The following is a 16,161-nucleotide window of genomic DNA, read 5'->3' on the forward strand; positions in this document are numbered from 1 at the left end:
TTCATTTGCAGATGCTATTCTGAAAAAAAGTTATATAGATTGTCCTTTCTTTGAAGATCACTTAAAAAATTAACAAATTTGAGAGACAAATAGACCTTAAAATTTCAGGTGTTAAGGGAGGTTGGGTTTTTTTCCTCCTTGTTTTAAACAGACACTCATAATAAACTATGAGCAATTAATATCATTACTCAAAATACTGATTTTCCCTCACATAGAAAGCTAAAAATAACAGGCAATTAAGCAGTTGGATATACTTGATATAATCCTGTCTCTTTTTCACTTCTGACAGCTATTATTAACAACAGCCAGAGAATTCTAACTTTAATTAGGCTTACTCCACTGCAAATAGATAGAAGCCTTTTTTAAAATTATCCACAAAAACAATTTTAGTTGAATTACATTAATTTTTTCCTGAAAGACAGTGAAGCTGAGGTACATCCTACTTTGTCAACTAATACATCCTGATGATTTAAGTATCCAGGACTATTACTACTCTAATCTGTAATCAAACTGAAGAAGATATTTTATCATAGCCCATATTTTATTCAAGCTAGAATACGTGCCAGTTCATAAGAACAAAAATTTTCATTTTACAGTTTGTGTGGTTAACTGAATAGATTTTCAAGGAATTAATTTTTTTTCAGTGGAGGTAATGAAGATTTACTTCAATGGAGTTATTTTTTCCATTGCATCAATATGATATGACTTTAAACACTTTGATCACTAAGAACTACAAATGTACTTAAAAAAAAAAAAGTAAAATTATAGAAAATGTGACAAAAAGTCTACATATGAAAAGCAAAGGAAGGGGACAAAGCCCAAGTCTACTGGATGGAACAATGCATCCAACATTTCAGATGAACTATTCTAATTAGCTCAGAAATCTAACCATGTATTAGACAGTGAAATGAAAACTGAAACAGAGAGAAGAACTGATTTTGTAAAATTGCATTTTCTATAGTAAATCAAGGTCATTCAAGACAGTACTAGGAAGCAAAATAATAGAAAAGTATGTTGCCATATCCCATATCTGTCTATGATCCCTAACCTGCTAAGCAAAAAGCGTAATTCACAAATCCTTATCATGTGTTATTACACAGCTAAAGCAATCTCAGCACTAAACAGACCTTTGCTTCTCCCTTCTTCCCTGACATGCTCTTATCCCCACATCAGCATTCATATTCTTCTCTAATTCTCAAGATGAGTGCAGAAAGTTAAATAATTCAGTATATTATGGGTGTAGTTTCCAGCCAGTTTAACTGTGCCCAAAGAAAGCCAATGCAAGAGAAAGACCAAAAAGAGAAGACAGGAATGCACAGTTTGGGTTGGAAAAGAAAAAGCAAAGCAACCTGTTTTGACAACAGAAAGCCCTGCTTCAGCTGTGCCATCTAAGTACACAGCAAGCAAACCCTTTTCTGACCAACTAAACCTGATCTGGAAATACTCAAATATGTGACTCCAGTGTAAAGTTTAAGGAATAGAGAAATTAAGCTACAACAAGCAGGCTACACTGACCTCTTGAAAGAACAAAAGGGATCTGGAAGATTCTACAGCACATAAGAATCCAGTCCACACTCAAGCCCTCACAGGGAATCAAATACATCAATGAGTAAAACACATGCAGCAATATAGCAATATACCCCTACCCAACTATACTATACAGTTACTTGTAGATATTTGCTCTGCTGCTCATTCTTGACACCTTCTCTCATAGTTACTATGTTCTAAAATATGCCAAAATAAGGTTGGTGCAATTAGCCAAAATTTCACTAACTGAAAAAGTAAATCACCTCATTTTATCGAAGCCTATAGAGAGCACTTATGCCAACAGATCCACTCATACAGTTGATACTAAATGCCACCATAAACCTACAGTAGGTTGAGCAACCAGGCAAAAACAGTAGGGAATAAACTCTACCACTTGCACGTCACACACAAACTGTGTATCTGAGTACAGCTTAACTATGTTCACTAGGACTTGTATACCATTGTAACTATATTGAAACATATTCCTTAAATGTAATAGTTTTATAACTAAGCCAGAACAAAATGCCCACAAAAAAATGAGTCCACTGCAGCTAAAAAAGTAATATTACAAGAAGTCATGCCAAACAATGAAGATTAATTTGTCTAGGTAAATAACTAAAATAAAGATTCAAGCACAAAAGGATCAAAAGATAAATAGGAATTTATAGTTCACTGGTTCCTATCAATCAGTTCTCTCCATTATACAAGTTCTGCCAACATATTTGCCCTTCTTCATGCTCCCTTATTCCCTAACCCCTCACAAACTAAGTATGAGATGTCCTCTTAATACTATCCCTGTTTTCCTTAGTTCTGTTTGGGATGCCTCCAAATACCTTGCTTTATGAACCAGCCCTAGACAGAACAGTATATCATGGCAAGCACTGCTAGCTGACAAACAATTCAAAGAATTCAGTACTAGTTATTTTCCCATGGATTCTCCTACTTGTTTAAAGTGAATAAAAGAATGTAAAATAGTAAGGTTTCTTTACCCAATTAGACCTGAAAAACAACATTATATATTAATAAAGACAATTGCTCAGAGATTGTGAATAATTCATTTGTTCTTAAGTGAGACATACATAAAAACAAATTAACAATTTAAAAGTATAATCTGTCCAAGTGCTTCAAAAGCATGCTTGTTAAAGCACTAAAATTCAGGTCTATATTTTTATTGTCTTTGTTTCCAGGTAATTCACCTGAAGGAGCTTTGGATTTTTTTTCAAAAACTACAACTCAAAAATATTTAAATTAGTGGAAAAAATTTCTAACTGCTTTCCCACTGCAGTCAAAATCAGTCCTGCTTCACAGCACAGAAGTAACCAAGTCCTCTGTGCCTGGGCTCAACAAAGGTTTCTGCTTACTTCTGGACCTTTCCCATGCTGCAAAGCAGGAGTCATCAATCTGTAAAACCAAACTAAAATATACTGCCTACCTTACTCATTACAGTTCTCTCTCTCTTCAGCTACCCTGCAGCAAGTACAAAATACTTCACTGATAACAGACTGGCCCAGCAACAGGGGGAAGAGTGGGGCAACATATTCCTAGAAATTGAAAAGGTGAACAGCAGATATCTCAAAGCCAGCTAAGATAATGCTGAACAACTTCTATGCCATGTTGCAGCTATAAATATATATGTACACATATATATGTATATCCAGGTGTACATATACTAAGTGTTCGATAATATATGAAAGCAAAGAGTGCAGTAAAGAAAACTGATGGAAAGTAAAAAGATTCAGGTCACTGAGTGGCTTGTGTGTATTGCCACTTTTTCAGAGGAATGCTTCTGATGTTTTCTGGACTTACACAGAAGATGTAATTGGCTTTTCAGTACTTTCAAGTCTTGAATTTAACAGTTCTGTGTAAAATTTCTTCATCCTTTGCTCACCAAAATCACACAGATAATACACCATTTAATTATCAAAGAATGTTTCATGGAATATGGCTCATGTTTATGATAACTTGAGTCAACTTTCCTGATGTCATTAGTATTACTATAAAATTATGGAAATATTAAGAAACAGCACTGAAACGTACTTTTGTATATGGAAACTACATTACTAGCAATTTGTATTAAGGAGAAAAAAATCAGTGTGATTAAATGGAACTTGTGCTGTGGAATTTTCATTTGACAGAAAAGTGATTTTAATTATTTTGAATAGTTTTTCTTAAAATTCTACAAGGGTTTTAAAAAAACCTTTATTTTCATAATACTTTCACAACTTGCAGAAAAACATTAAAATATAAATTATGCTTCATGTCCGTGCTTTTATGCAAATTCATTTTGTGTTTCATAAATCATTTCAAGAAATGTGTAAATAAAAACATTTTAACACAGTATTGTGCAAAACCTTTTATTTATTTAAGCAAAGAAAAGCCTGAAAACAGTAGAAGTTTATTACAAAGTTTAATGCCAAAATTAAAAGAGAAGTTGAAGAGCATACTACAATTGCAAATAAAATCTTTGCAACTCTCTCAAACTGAAGAAATCTCATATTCCTGAACCTCAGTCCTGGGAAGTCTTCCAGAATTTCTCTCCTGATAAATCAGAAGATGGAGAAATTTGAAGGCCCTGAGACAAGGAGAAACACCCAGTTAATCCAGTTATAACTCTTTAATTTAGTTTATAAAAACAATTTGTCGTCCTTCATTTTCACCTCTTCTAAATAACTACCAATATGTTACATCTTTTCTACTTTCTTTCCTCAAAACTTCAACATACAAGTCCTATTCATAATTCTGCAAGGACTAGTGAATTGGTGGAACTGAATAATAAAGGTCTAAATATTTAGACAGCAGGATAAATTATCTCAAATTAATTTATATACAGCAGCAATCAAGGCTTCAGCTTGGTCTTGTAAAGGAAACAATGCATGCTGAAGAAAATTTTACCTTATAACCCTGTAAGTATGAAGAAAAGCAGCTCCCTAAAGTCAGTGGGTTAATATTCTCTGCTCTCTGGCTTGCTTTCTCATCATTCAGAAATTCAGTTTTATGTACATTCCAAACAGATCTATTTATTCTGCAAAAATTACAAGTCTCCTGAAAAAAAAAACCTCTGCTTAACTAACAAATTTTCATATTTTATAAACAAACACTGAGGAATTACCTCAGATACAACCACAATAAAATGCTCCAAAACTGTACTCCAATTATACAATGAAAATAACCATTTTTTATACAGTATTCAAACTGTGGGGAAAAAGACCTCTAAATTAATAGCTTTAAATACAATTATTCCCAGTTGAAAAGGGCAAACAGAAGACAAAAGTGAGACTGCATACCAGTTATAAGGGCAGGAAGGCTTACCGTAACATATGAGAGGGAATGGAAAAAGCAGTAAACAAGGGAGTTATAGACAGATGAAGACATTTTCAGGACCAAAGAACATTTCTTCACTCAAAGGAAAAGTAGTCTGAGAATAAATCCTATACCATTTCTAGGATTTGGGCCTAGATTAATTATCCCATAAAGTCATAGCAGTATCAATTCAAAAAACACTAGGTAACAGAAGTTTCATTTCATGCTATCTACAAAAGGATTTAAGATGACAAGAAAAAATACTTACAAGGGTAAGATCTCTGTTCTTGAAGTTTTCAGTTCATGAGTTCTTGTAAGCATCATCAACTTGTCTCAGGCTCCTCTATTTCAAGAAGATTGCAGACAATATCTCAATCGCCATTCCAGTCTTCAGCAGCCTCATTTTTCTTGTCATTCTTTACTTGGCATAAAATGACCAAGTGCTACAATAGTGTTCATTTTCTGCCTTGACTTCCTATTGACTGCTAATTTTCCCTTGAGCCAGAACTCCTAGGCATCTTAAAATTATTTCATACAGCTATGCCACTTAGCAACAATCTGACATACATCCTTATCATGGTGGTACTTCTCTGAAACTTTCATCTCTCTGGATGGTGAATAAATCCAGGTCCTCTTTGGGGTTTTAGATACACACACAAGCCCATGAACGATGATGTACTGGAATGTCAGATAAAGTGAAGTGTAGGTGAGCAAGAGACCACAAGTAATTGTACAGCACAACTTAACACTAGGAAACAATGTAGCTACAGGAACTCAGGGCAAGAGGAAGGTGTACAAAGAGCACATCTCTGGCAACTTGGAATAAATAGGACTTGCAGTCCAGTGCAAAATTTCCTTGTCCACTTAAAGTCTACAAACAGCGAGCAGTCACATGGTATATCTTATCTCATTAACAAAAACCCCTCTGGTGCATCTGCAGGGATGAGATTCATTTTGACACAAACTAATATGCTACAAACACAGAGGGCTTTCAGGAAAACTGCCCTGACAGTAATTAGCATTTGTTCTGACAGCACATGTTACAACACTACCATGTCATCCAGGAGGTTAGAAGTAAGCCCAGAATAATTTTCCTGCACCTCCAGTGTTTGGATTTCTAAAGAGGCTGTTATAGTATGACAAAATAAGATTAAATGCCTCCAGCATTTTTCATGAGGAGGAAAATTTTTTTTCAAAATGTTGAGAATAACACACACAATCATCTGGTATAAGAAACCTAAGGTTTAAAATCATCCTCCTCCTAATTTAGACCAGCAAATCAAAACAAAGTACTGTATTCCAGCAGGGGCTAGTATCTACCCCATCTGAAATTTTCTTTAATTATGGTTTTTCTTCTCCTGGCTTCATTTGACAATTAAGTTTCATCTTGCTGAAAATGTTACAACATTAAACAGCATTCTGTTTTTACTGCAAACTGGAAACTAATGAAACATCACCAGATTACACTTTAATCATACTGTTGGAAAGTTTGAAAGAATGTCCTGAACATTTAGCACACCCAATTCCTATATTCAATAACTCAATATAGTCTGGATGTGTGAATCTATGTGCTAAAATTAGGTAGCTCAATCTATACTAAACCATCAAAACATCAGCACTTGTATACACACCCAAAAACTGACTTTATGGCATTTGGATTCGAATGAAAAGTAAACTAGGATTTTCATCTGTGTCATTTTTATCTTCAGAAGTTCCTTAACAACACTTTTCCAAACAGTTTACTGATGTCTTTAGCAAAGCAAAAAGACTCCCATCACTAGAATAGCTATGTCACACACTTGTCATGCAAGATTAAGGATTAATTAAGGGCTCTCTCATTTGTCATAAAGCTAAAATAAACATGGCTTTCCTCCCACCAAAATATTTGACAAAACTGCAAATGTTCTCTCAATTACCAGGATGTACCATCAGATGACCTAGTCAGCACAGATTTACTATTAATGACATTGTCAATCATAAGAATTTATTATTCACATTTAATAATTCTTTAGGACTTTTTTTAACTAGAGAAAGAACCTAAAATAAAAGTATTATTACTTTTAACTGTATAAATTAGGATCCATGTGACTTAGAACTGCAGCAAAAAAGGTTTCAGTTAAATTAAGAAAAATACAAAAACCCATAGTGAAAAGATTGCAATAAACAAAGCTATTTAATGTACAAACCAATATTCATGTAAAACCAAGAAATGAGATCTAGAGTAAAAATCTGAAGTAAATACAGAATATTACTGAAGTAAATATAAATACACTAACAGTGTAAGCATTTTTGATAGGAAAATTTTGCAATTCTGTGTTTATTTCTATATAAATTACTAAAGTCCAATTCACAGTGTTAGTTTTGAATCCTGCAATTTTATTACAGAATTTTTGATGTACTTCATAAATGCAACATCCCCATTTCATTTACTCATTCCAACTTGAGTGCATCACTCAGTGTAACTTGAACATATTAGAAAGTTTCAAATCAAAAAGCTATTTAAAGAAAAATATTTGAAAGTTTTTGTATGTCTCTGGGGGAAATAACTGCTGTTAACACTTAGCCATGACCACCACTATACTGAAAGAAAAACAAACCTTGATTTTGCTGTTTTTTCTTATTATATAGATACTAGTTTTTAAATGAGCTTTCAGAATACAGTTTTCTGAGCTTCGTACATTTCCCCCAATTATCTTTTAAGGTTAAAAGTTTTAACATTTTGTCTTTCTCCACCAAACACTCACAGGAACAGCTATGCTCGCCAATATGACAATCCTGACAAAGTGGCAAATACATTAACAATCATGAGTCTCCAAATGTAAGTTGGTGGTAAAGACAAACTTATTTACCGTATTAATTAAATGGCCTATTTAACATGGAATATCAATTCTCTAATCACATCTCATTTGAACTTCTTATTTCAATTAGCAACCCTAAAGTCTACTAGAGACCCAACTGTTCTAGGATCATTAAGAACATTTTCATGATCTGTCAAATGAGAGAGTAAAAGGCAGAAACTGCAAATACTCTCAGGAGTAGGCCTCTACCCTGCTTAGGAGATGATTAGGGAGAAAGCAGCAGTAGTTCTCATTAGTTGCTTAGCAATGAAACATCCTCCTATGAAACAAGAAATGAACAGAGCAACAGAGGTGTTGCCATGCAAATGAGTAAATGGATATTCTATCATCCACTCAAGGATAATCTGTCCTTCATTAAAACTAATCAATCTGGATTAATACACCTATGGTACAGACAAGGTAGGAAGAATCCACTGTAGGTAGCCCCACTGAAGTAGCCAGACAATACATTGCTCAAGTTTACATACACAACACTTGAATTCTCACTGTATGTAAGGAACACAAAGAAAACAATTTCAATTCAAACCAGATTAACATTATCATTTTTACTGTTAAACCTTACCTTTTATATCCATAGTTATACCCAAGTTACTAATGACTTATTGTTAATATCAGTCATTCTCATAATGCTTATAACAACTTAAATACAAATCTGTAAATTTAAGATTTAACCCACATCTAAGTTGTTTATTTTTTCAAAAGTATATTCCCATATAAAGCAAAAAACTCAACACAAATGGAGTTGTTGACACCACCATTATTACCAATGTTGTAAGTCTCAGAAGAGCAGAGTTCTTAACCAGAGAAATTTGATTACTGTTGTCTTACTTTTCAGACCTTAATTCCAGGATGTCATTACTTCCGTCACAGATGCAGTTTAATAGGTTCCCTTGATTTCAATTTCCCCACAACTGATTTTAAAATATCCATGTTTCATGTGTTATTTTTTTTGTTTTAGTGGTTTTTTTTTTCCTGCAGGGCAGGCATTTTTTGTTCTGTTGCTGTTGCACGGTTCATATGTACAATATAAAGTTTTCAAAAAAAGCATGAATTAGAAGAGAAAATAAAACAGTGAAGACTTCTTAAGCAGAAATCAAGATGGCTCCTGAACTTCACTGACTACTCAAAATCTGGTTGCTTCTCAGTATGTATTTAAAGCAATACAGATTTATAATTACAAACATTTATGATAAAATGCATGTATCAAATTATGCTTTGATTAGCTCATCCAAACTGTTAGATTAAAACAAAAATGATGTTTCAAAACCAATACAATTTCATAATTCAGTATTAAGACAAATCTTACCTATGTATTCACAAACGAAGACGACAAAAAAAGGAGTAACAAGATCATTTATGCCCTGAACATATCCACTGGCTGGATGACGTATTGCCCAAATAAACAAAATTCTTTCAAAGATCTGAAAAAGAGTTAAAGAAACCATCAATTTAATTTAACAAGTCATTAGCACATTTTCAACAAGATACTTGTAAATTATCATAACATCATAGAATTACAGAATATCCTGAGTTGAAAGGGACCCATCAGGACCACCAAGTCCAACTCCTGGCCCTGTACACCCAGGGACACCCCAGGAATCATTCCATGTGCCTGAGAGCACTGTCCAAACACTTTTTGAACTTTGTCAGGCTGGTGCTGCAACCATTTCCCTAGGGAGCCTGTTCCAGTGTTCAACCACTCTTGGAGTGAACAGCCCATTCCTGATATCCAACCTATACCTCCCCCAACTCAGCTTTGTGCCATTTCTTTGAGTCTTGTCACTGGTCCTGAGAGTGAAGGGATTGGTACCTGCCCATTTGCCTCGCCTCGTGAGGATGTTGAAAATATCCTTGCAGATAAACTTCATATCATGGAGTTAAGTAGTATAAAAATCATGCATACAAAAGCATAAATGAACACTGGTATTCATAACCAACTCCCAGTGCTATGTAAGCTTCTCAGTTCTTCAAAAGGAAGCAATTTCAGGGTATTAGCACATGTTAAAACCAGCCTAGTTTATAATTCAGTTACAGTAGTTAATACAAAGTAGCTCTTATTCACTGGAGCTTTTCCAGTAATACCGAATTCCTCTTTTCTCAAGGGAAGGACATATGAAATTATCTTTCCATAATTTTTCATCTCTTTGAAAGAAGTATTCTACTAAATATTCTATTTATCCCTAAGTAACAGAAAGAAAGACTTGATATAGTTTAGATTTTTTTAATAACATGCCCATAAAAAGAGATTCCACGAAAGTTAAGCTTGCCTAATACTCCAGTGTGGAGTTATACACTCCAGGCATCTGCATACTAGTTATTGAAAAACCTGAAACAATCAGGAAATGTAGAAATAAGGCAACTGCCTGCCATATCACAGAACTTCACCCTCTCAACTCCATAAACTGAAGCTTAGGTATCTGTAACTGAAGTTTAGTACTGCAAAAGCTCATGAGGCCAAACTATGTCTCAGTGTGAGAAGAGAAGAGAGCACAGAAATCAGAGAACTTTTTTCTGATTCCATTTAGGTCTGTAAGAGGCTGTATCTTGTCTCAATTATTTGCTTCTGAAGATATTACGTGCCTTTGAAAGACTGCAAATAAGCAGCAGAGTGAAAGCTGCCACGCGCTTTGTCCTAACTACAGCCATGCAATCAGGGAAATATAATCTTCTGAAACAAAAGAATGTTTGCTCGTTCATGAGAGCACAAACTATACTGCTCTTCAGATCTGGCCTCAATAATAAAATGAGGAGACATTTTGGAAGGACCCAAAGGATTCTGTGGTTTGCTGCAACTCCAGAAGTCAACAAATGCTCAGGCTTCAAGAAAGCCAGTGAAGAACCTGCCCTGAAAGGATGCAAGAGGTGGAGGAAGTTTATTTGTGAAGTCAGGATTATTCATATTCAATCTCACTTTAAGTTTTTGTTAGATTAATAAGCTGACTGTTTTAATTCAACTTTAAATAAAGACTTATTATTTAGTTTAAAAGTCCTCTTGCAGTCATTTTTAAGTAAGGAAAGGTCTTAGCATAAAGGACTCACATCCTGGTGCTTGAAATTCCCATCACAGGCTTCCACATAAGTTACCTGAAGCTGAAAAATATTTGCATTTTTTGCTTTGAAAACCAGTCTCAAATATCAACTTCTATCCTTCTCCTATAGGCTTTCTTTTGACAGTCAACTGTCCTCCAGGTTTCATGTTTCCCTGGCTGAAAATTCACAGAACAGGGGAGACAGTCAACAACAGTAAGTACCAAAAGTTTTGGTGGGCACTGAAAAACAAATCTTAAGATAGCTCACATCTGATCCATTACAACCCCAACTGAGATTCAGTTTTTGTGCAGTGTGATTTCAGAGATTAGGCAAAAAGGGAAGTATACATTAGCAAATCCTCCACAGAAGCCTCTTGTTTCCATTAGCCAAGATGCTTATTCCTTTAGCTACAAATTCTTGGTACTAGTTCTGTCACCTCATGCATTTTAACAAGAGCTGCATATTAAACCAAAAAAAAAAAAAAGAAAAAAAAAAAAACAACAAAAAAAAACCTCTGCCCTTTAAGCAAAAGCCAGTGGTGTTTCACTGTCTATCAATAATTGTATAAAGATTTTACACTCAGCCATTTACAACATGGTTTTACATTTTATGTAATCATACCCTGATGAAATTACAGCTGTTTATGTAATATTTTTAGTATTGCTGGAAAGCTGCCAATCTAGCAAGGTTAGTTAGCTCACAGCTACTCTGCCTGCTTCTGTCCATTGCCACTTTTACTTTCAGCAACAGTAGTTTCTCAATATTATGAAAGTTATCATTCTGTGTTTCATTTCTGAAAAAGGACTTGTTTAACATACTGCAAATACGAACAACTTTCTCAAAAAACAAATATCAGAATGAGCTGACAGGAGAAACCTATTAAAGTAGCAATTGGAGAATGCAGAATAGGGTTATGCACTAGGCTAAATAAAAAACTCATGGTGTGATGGGGCTACAAAATATGCACAGTCAACAACCAACCAAATTCAGTAAGAACAATCAATCAAAATACCACTGCAGAAACTATAAACGTAGTGTTTTTTCATGAAGGCATGTCTGAAGTCAAACAATTCACAAATTTGTACCATCAACCTTTCATTTCCTCAGAACCAGATAGGATACTGTTTGCACTGCAAATTGAGAAGCCTATGGATTTTAAAATGTTTTTAAAATCCAGGTATGAGGGGGTGGTGTTTGCCTTTGCTTGGGGTGGTGGGGGGTCAGGGGGTGTTATATTTTTGAGCAGGAAGCACCACTTAGTGATGGCACATCAGCTTTAATATCCCCAAATACTTCCAATCAGAAATTCTGAAATACACACTGAATAGCATTTTCAGTTTCCTATCCATTTTCATAAAGTTTCATTTACTGTTCTGAATCAATAAAAATGAGCACTGAAAACCTGAACAGCAGGCTGATTTAAGTTTCTATACAACACTCATGACTGTATTCAAATAGGACTCATTAAAAAGGTCACTTTCCCAAAAGGATCCCTTCTTGATTTCCAAACCAGCAACAAAAACTAGAATTATTTTTCTACTATGAGCCACTACATCTCATGAGATGTCATTACCAATCTATTATTCTCTTTTGAATTTGATTCTCATTCATAATTACAGCAAGAATTATATTCATATACATAAAGAAAAGAATCCATCAGTTGAAATGAAAGTTTGAATTACTTGTGGGTTTTCCCACCTCAGAGGAACTTCAAAACCTCCAAAGCCTTAATTCAAAAGCTTTTGAAAATTTGCTTTTTGTTTTCTAAGTAGAGGAGGGAAAGGAAAAAAAAAAGAGAGGAAGGACAAAAATTTAAACTATTTTAAATTGTGCAGTTTTCTTGAAATTATGATGCATAATATGCAAGCATAGATGGGAAGTATAAAGCCATGTGCTTTCCACTTCAACAAAATACAGTTAAAGTAAGAAAAGATAATAAATTAGACCAGTCCATTAGCCAATCAAATTTATTACAACTAAATAATAAGTAGTCTTTAACTTGACCGCACTGTATGAAAGACCACCTCCCACTCTTCTGTTCTCCTTTTCAGGGACACTATTAGGACATTTTTAGTCCTTTAAATCCTTGCTCCAACACTGCCTTCTCCTCACTCAGGATCCATTCAACTCCCATAAAAAAGAAACGCTTTAAACTGATTTTAAAGGGAACACATAATAACTAGTTATTTCAGCACATCAGATTCAAAATATTTTTTTCTAAACTGCAACATTTTATTACAGAAACCAAACTCTGAGATCAGATAAAAAATTAAAACAGCCTTTTTAACTCTAATTAAAAGTTCTTTGGCAACAGAGACTGATAGCACCAAGAACAGCAAAAATCTTGGAATAGCAGCATTTGAAAATTTAAGTCAGGAGACTGTGAGGTTTATACATGTGCTGTCTTTCTGAAGCTTTAACCAGTGCTTTTGTCCAGTTCTGTCAACTACAGTCTCTTCATCTCATTCTATGGGAGATTGTTCCCAGTAGAGGAACCATTACTCTAAACCTTTGCAGCATCAGAAGTATGCACAAAACTCACCATAATACCCACAACAATGGTTTTGCACATATGTTTTAAAGGATTACACTATCTTTGACCTTTACTCTGATTCCCCTCTCCTCTTTATAACCCTTGTGGTCTCACTTTAAAAAGGTGGAAGTGACTGTTGCTCACCAGAGACCAGCACCATCTTCTCTCTCTCTAGAAGAATCAGCTCTGGGAACTACACACCCTATCTGCAAGAGCCCTTGGGAGGAGGGAAGCATCCCTGTGGGCCTGAGGGATTTGATGGTGCTATGGTAGGTCTCCAGAAACTCAGAAAGCAAGAGAAAGAAGCATTGGAGAAATTGGGTGGTATGACCCTTTTTTACAATGGCATTAAGCAAGTATAGTTTGATTAAGATCATGGAGTAAAAGACAGATGCAAGCCCATTCTCTCAGTAGCCCACTGATCTAATTAATTTCTTTAATAGTTTCTTTCTTGCCAGTATTGCTTTGTTCGTGTCCCTTGATTGTATTTATATTACTCCTCGATCCATCCCTAGAACAGCCCAGGTAAAACACCACTGTGCAGAAAGCAGTGGAAAGCCCTATATTTATAGGTTTTTCTTTTCGAACTGTACTAGGCTATTTCTTCAAACCAATTCTCCAAGGTGTGGAAGAGCGCAGCCATTAAACAAATAATTGGAACAATGGAAAACCAAATGAAAGCTAGTTCTGCATTTAAGTTCTCATAATGAACAACCAGATTATGTTCTATTTGGATCTGTAATTGTATGAACAGAAGCTTCATGGCAATACACTTGAAGGTCTAACTAGAACCATTAGAAAGGAGTGTAAGTTGAAGAATTAAATTAAATAACTGAAAAAGGTTAATCCATATCATCAATGCTATTTATGACCTATATACTTCAAAATGAAATGTCCCCATGAGATTCAATTCCCCAGCGACATAGGCTGATTTGATTAATACATTTACCATTAATCACATGTAATCACATTATTATATATTTACATTAATTATATAGTTATAATAGTAGTAAAACAATTTAAATTGTGTACGCAACATACAAAACTTACAAGGATGCAAAATCAGATAAGGCATTCAAACCAGTCCTGCTACAAATTCAAAAAGGAGAACTTCCCAAGTGGAACACTCTAAGAACTTCCAGATCTTAAATGATTTTGACAAATACATGGAACCACAGGATTATGCGCTGGATTACTTACGAAACACAGTATTAACAAAATATATAAAAAGGAAAAAAAGTGGGGAAAAAACCCTCAAGGGCACAAGACCACAATAAAAACTGACTAATTCAGTACAGGAAATTAATGAGGTGTCTTTGCTTTTATAACTCATACTTACACTGCTCTTCTTAATCTCTACTTATATGTCCTCTTTTTTTTTACTTAAGCTTGTTCTGAAGTCAAAATAGCAAGTGTAATGAAACCAATTATTAATCAAACCGTGATATCAGATTCATTAATAAAATGTTTCCTCTAACAAAAAGAAAATATATCATTCTTACCTCTGTTACTTTGGGCTGAAGTCTTAAAACTTCAGGACTCATGCGTGGTATATCTATGTGGATCTAATTAGACAAAGAAGAATACTGTAAAAGGAACCAACAGCACACTTTCTAAGCAACATGATACTTAAAATAATTCTATTGGTTTACACTATTCGTTGTAATTCCATTGTATAATTAGTTTTGGGATAACATGGATTTTTACTGTATTTCAAAAGGTACAGCCAAATCTTTAAGTCAATCTTTCAATGAAGCAAAATTTAAAACCACATATGTTTGTATTCACATTCTAGGATCCTTACATCACATTTTAATTATTTGTAAATTATAATCATATTGGCAATACTCATTACCATAGGGTAATTATGAGTAAATACATACTACTACTTCTGTGAAGTCATATTCAACTCCCACTATCATAGAATCATTTAGAATGGAAAAGACCTGTAAGATCATCAAGTCCAAATGTCCAAAGGTGAAAGAAGAGTTTAGCACCCATTTTAATGTATTTGACAATCAAGAAGAGAGCACAAAAGTACCAATATTCTTAAGTTTTTTTTCCTCACTTCACAAAGGACTTTCATGCAACAGAGTGCTCAAGTGATGATTTTGTCTTCTATTCATAAGCCTTATGTTAGTGATGCTATATACTTGCTACTAAAGATTAGTCTTGAAGCTGAAAGAAAGATCTTATCTTCTTTTGTCCCAACAAAGGCTGAAGTATCATCGCTCAGTGTTACAAACTACTCATTTCAATACAAAACTTGAAGAAAAGTTATCTGCTTATCTGGGTGAGTGTGAAAGTTTGACACCCCTATGTTTATTTATGTTGCACATCATATACAGTCTCAGCTTCTTATACAGAAGTTTGGAGCAGAAAGAAACAGTCACTGTTGTACTTTCCCTGTCCATCTTCACTTATTTGAAAGGGGGTTTGAGCGGAAGATGAAAGATTTGAAAATGCAACTATTTTTAAACAGAAAACCATGGCAACACTAATGCTAACGTTAAAAGAAATCCACTTTTTCGAATTTCAGATGAAAACTACTTCATGTTTTTCTTCTAAAATTTAGGAAAATTATTAGAGGGCTGTCTATCTGATATGATTAAAGAAACAGAGAAAAACAGCAGCAAAGTTCAAAAATAATCTTTAAGTCCTTTAGCAAATGTTCTGTAGATAAAAGTCAATTCAATCAGGTGTTCTACCTGTCTGTAGGTATCTTGGTGGTTTTCATCATTTCTGGAATCATAGTATTGTTCAACAAATGCAAAATACTCTTTGCGTTTTCTTTGTAAAGTGCTTTCTCTTCGGTCCACATTTGCAGGAAGATAGCCCTGAGAAAACAGTGAAATGATAAAGATATTATTCTTTGCTTACAAAAAGCACTGCTGGCATTTGATTAGATGTGAC

The 16,161-nt window shown here is 34.4% G+C and overlaps 1 protein-coding gene across 1 annotated transcript in view; it reads right to left on the minus strand.

Moving 5' to 3' along the window:
- Positions 1-16,161, minus strand: part of TBC1D22A (TBC1 domain family member 22A) — a 138,814-nt gene that overhangs the window by 98,428 nt on the left and 24,225 nt on the right. Inside the window, exons 6-8 of the mRNA XM_066550777.1 lie at positions 15,957-16,085; positions 14,751-14,813; positions 8,992-9,106 (exon numbers count right to left, since the gene is read on the minus strand). Of these exons, the coding sequence (XP_066406874.1) occupies positions 8,992-9,106; positions 14,751-14,813; positions 15,957-16,085 (307 nt within the window). The remainder of the gene's footprint in view (positions 1-8,991; positions 9,107-14,750; positions 14,814-15,956; positions 16,086-16,161) is intronic.

Source organism: Molothrus aeneus, chromosome 5, assembly GCF_037042795.1.
Source record: "Molothrus aeneus isolate 106 chromosome 5, BPBGC_Maene_1.0, whole genome shotgun sequence".
Lineage (NCBI taxonomy): Eukaryota > Metazoa > Chordata > Aves > Passeriformes > Icteridae > Molothrus > Molothrus aeneus.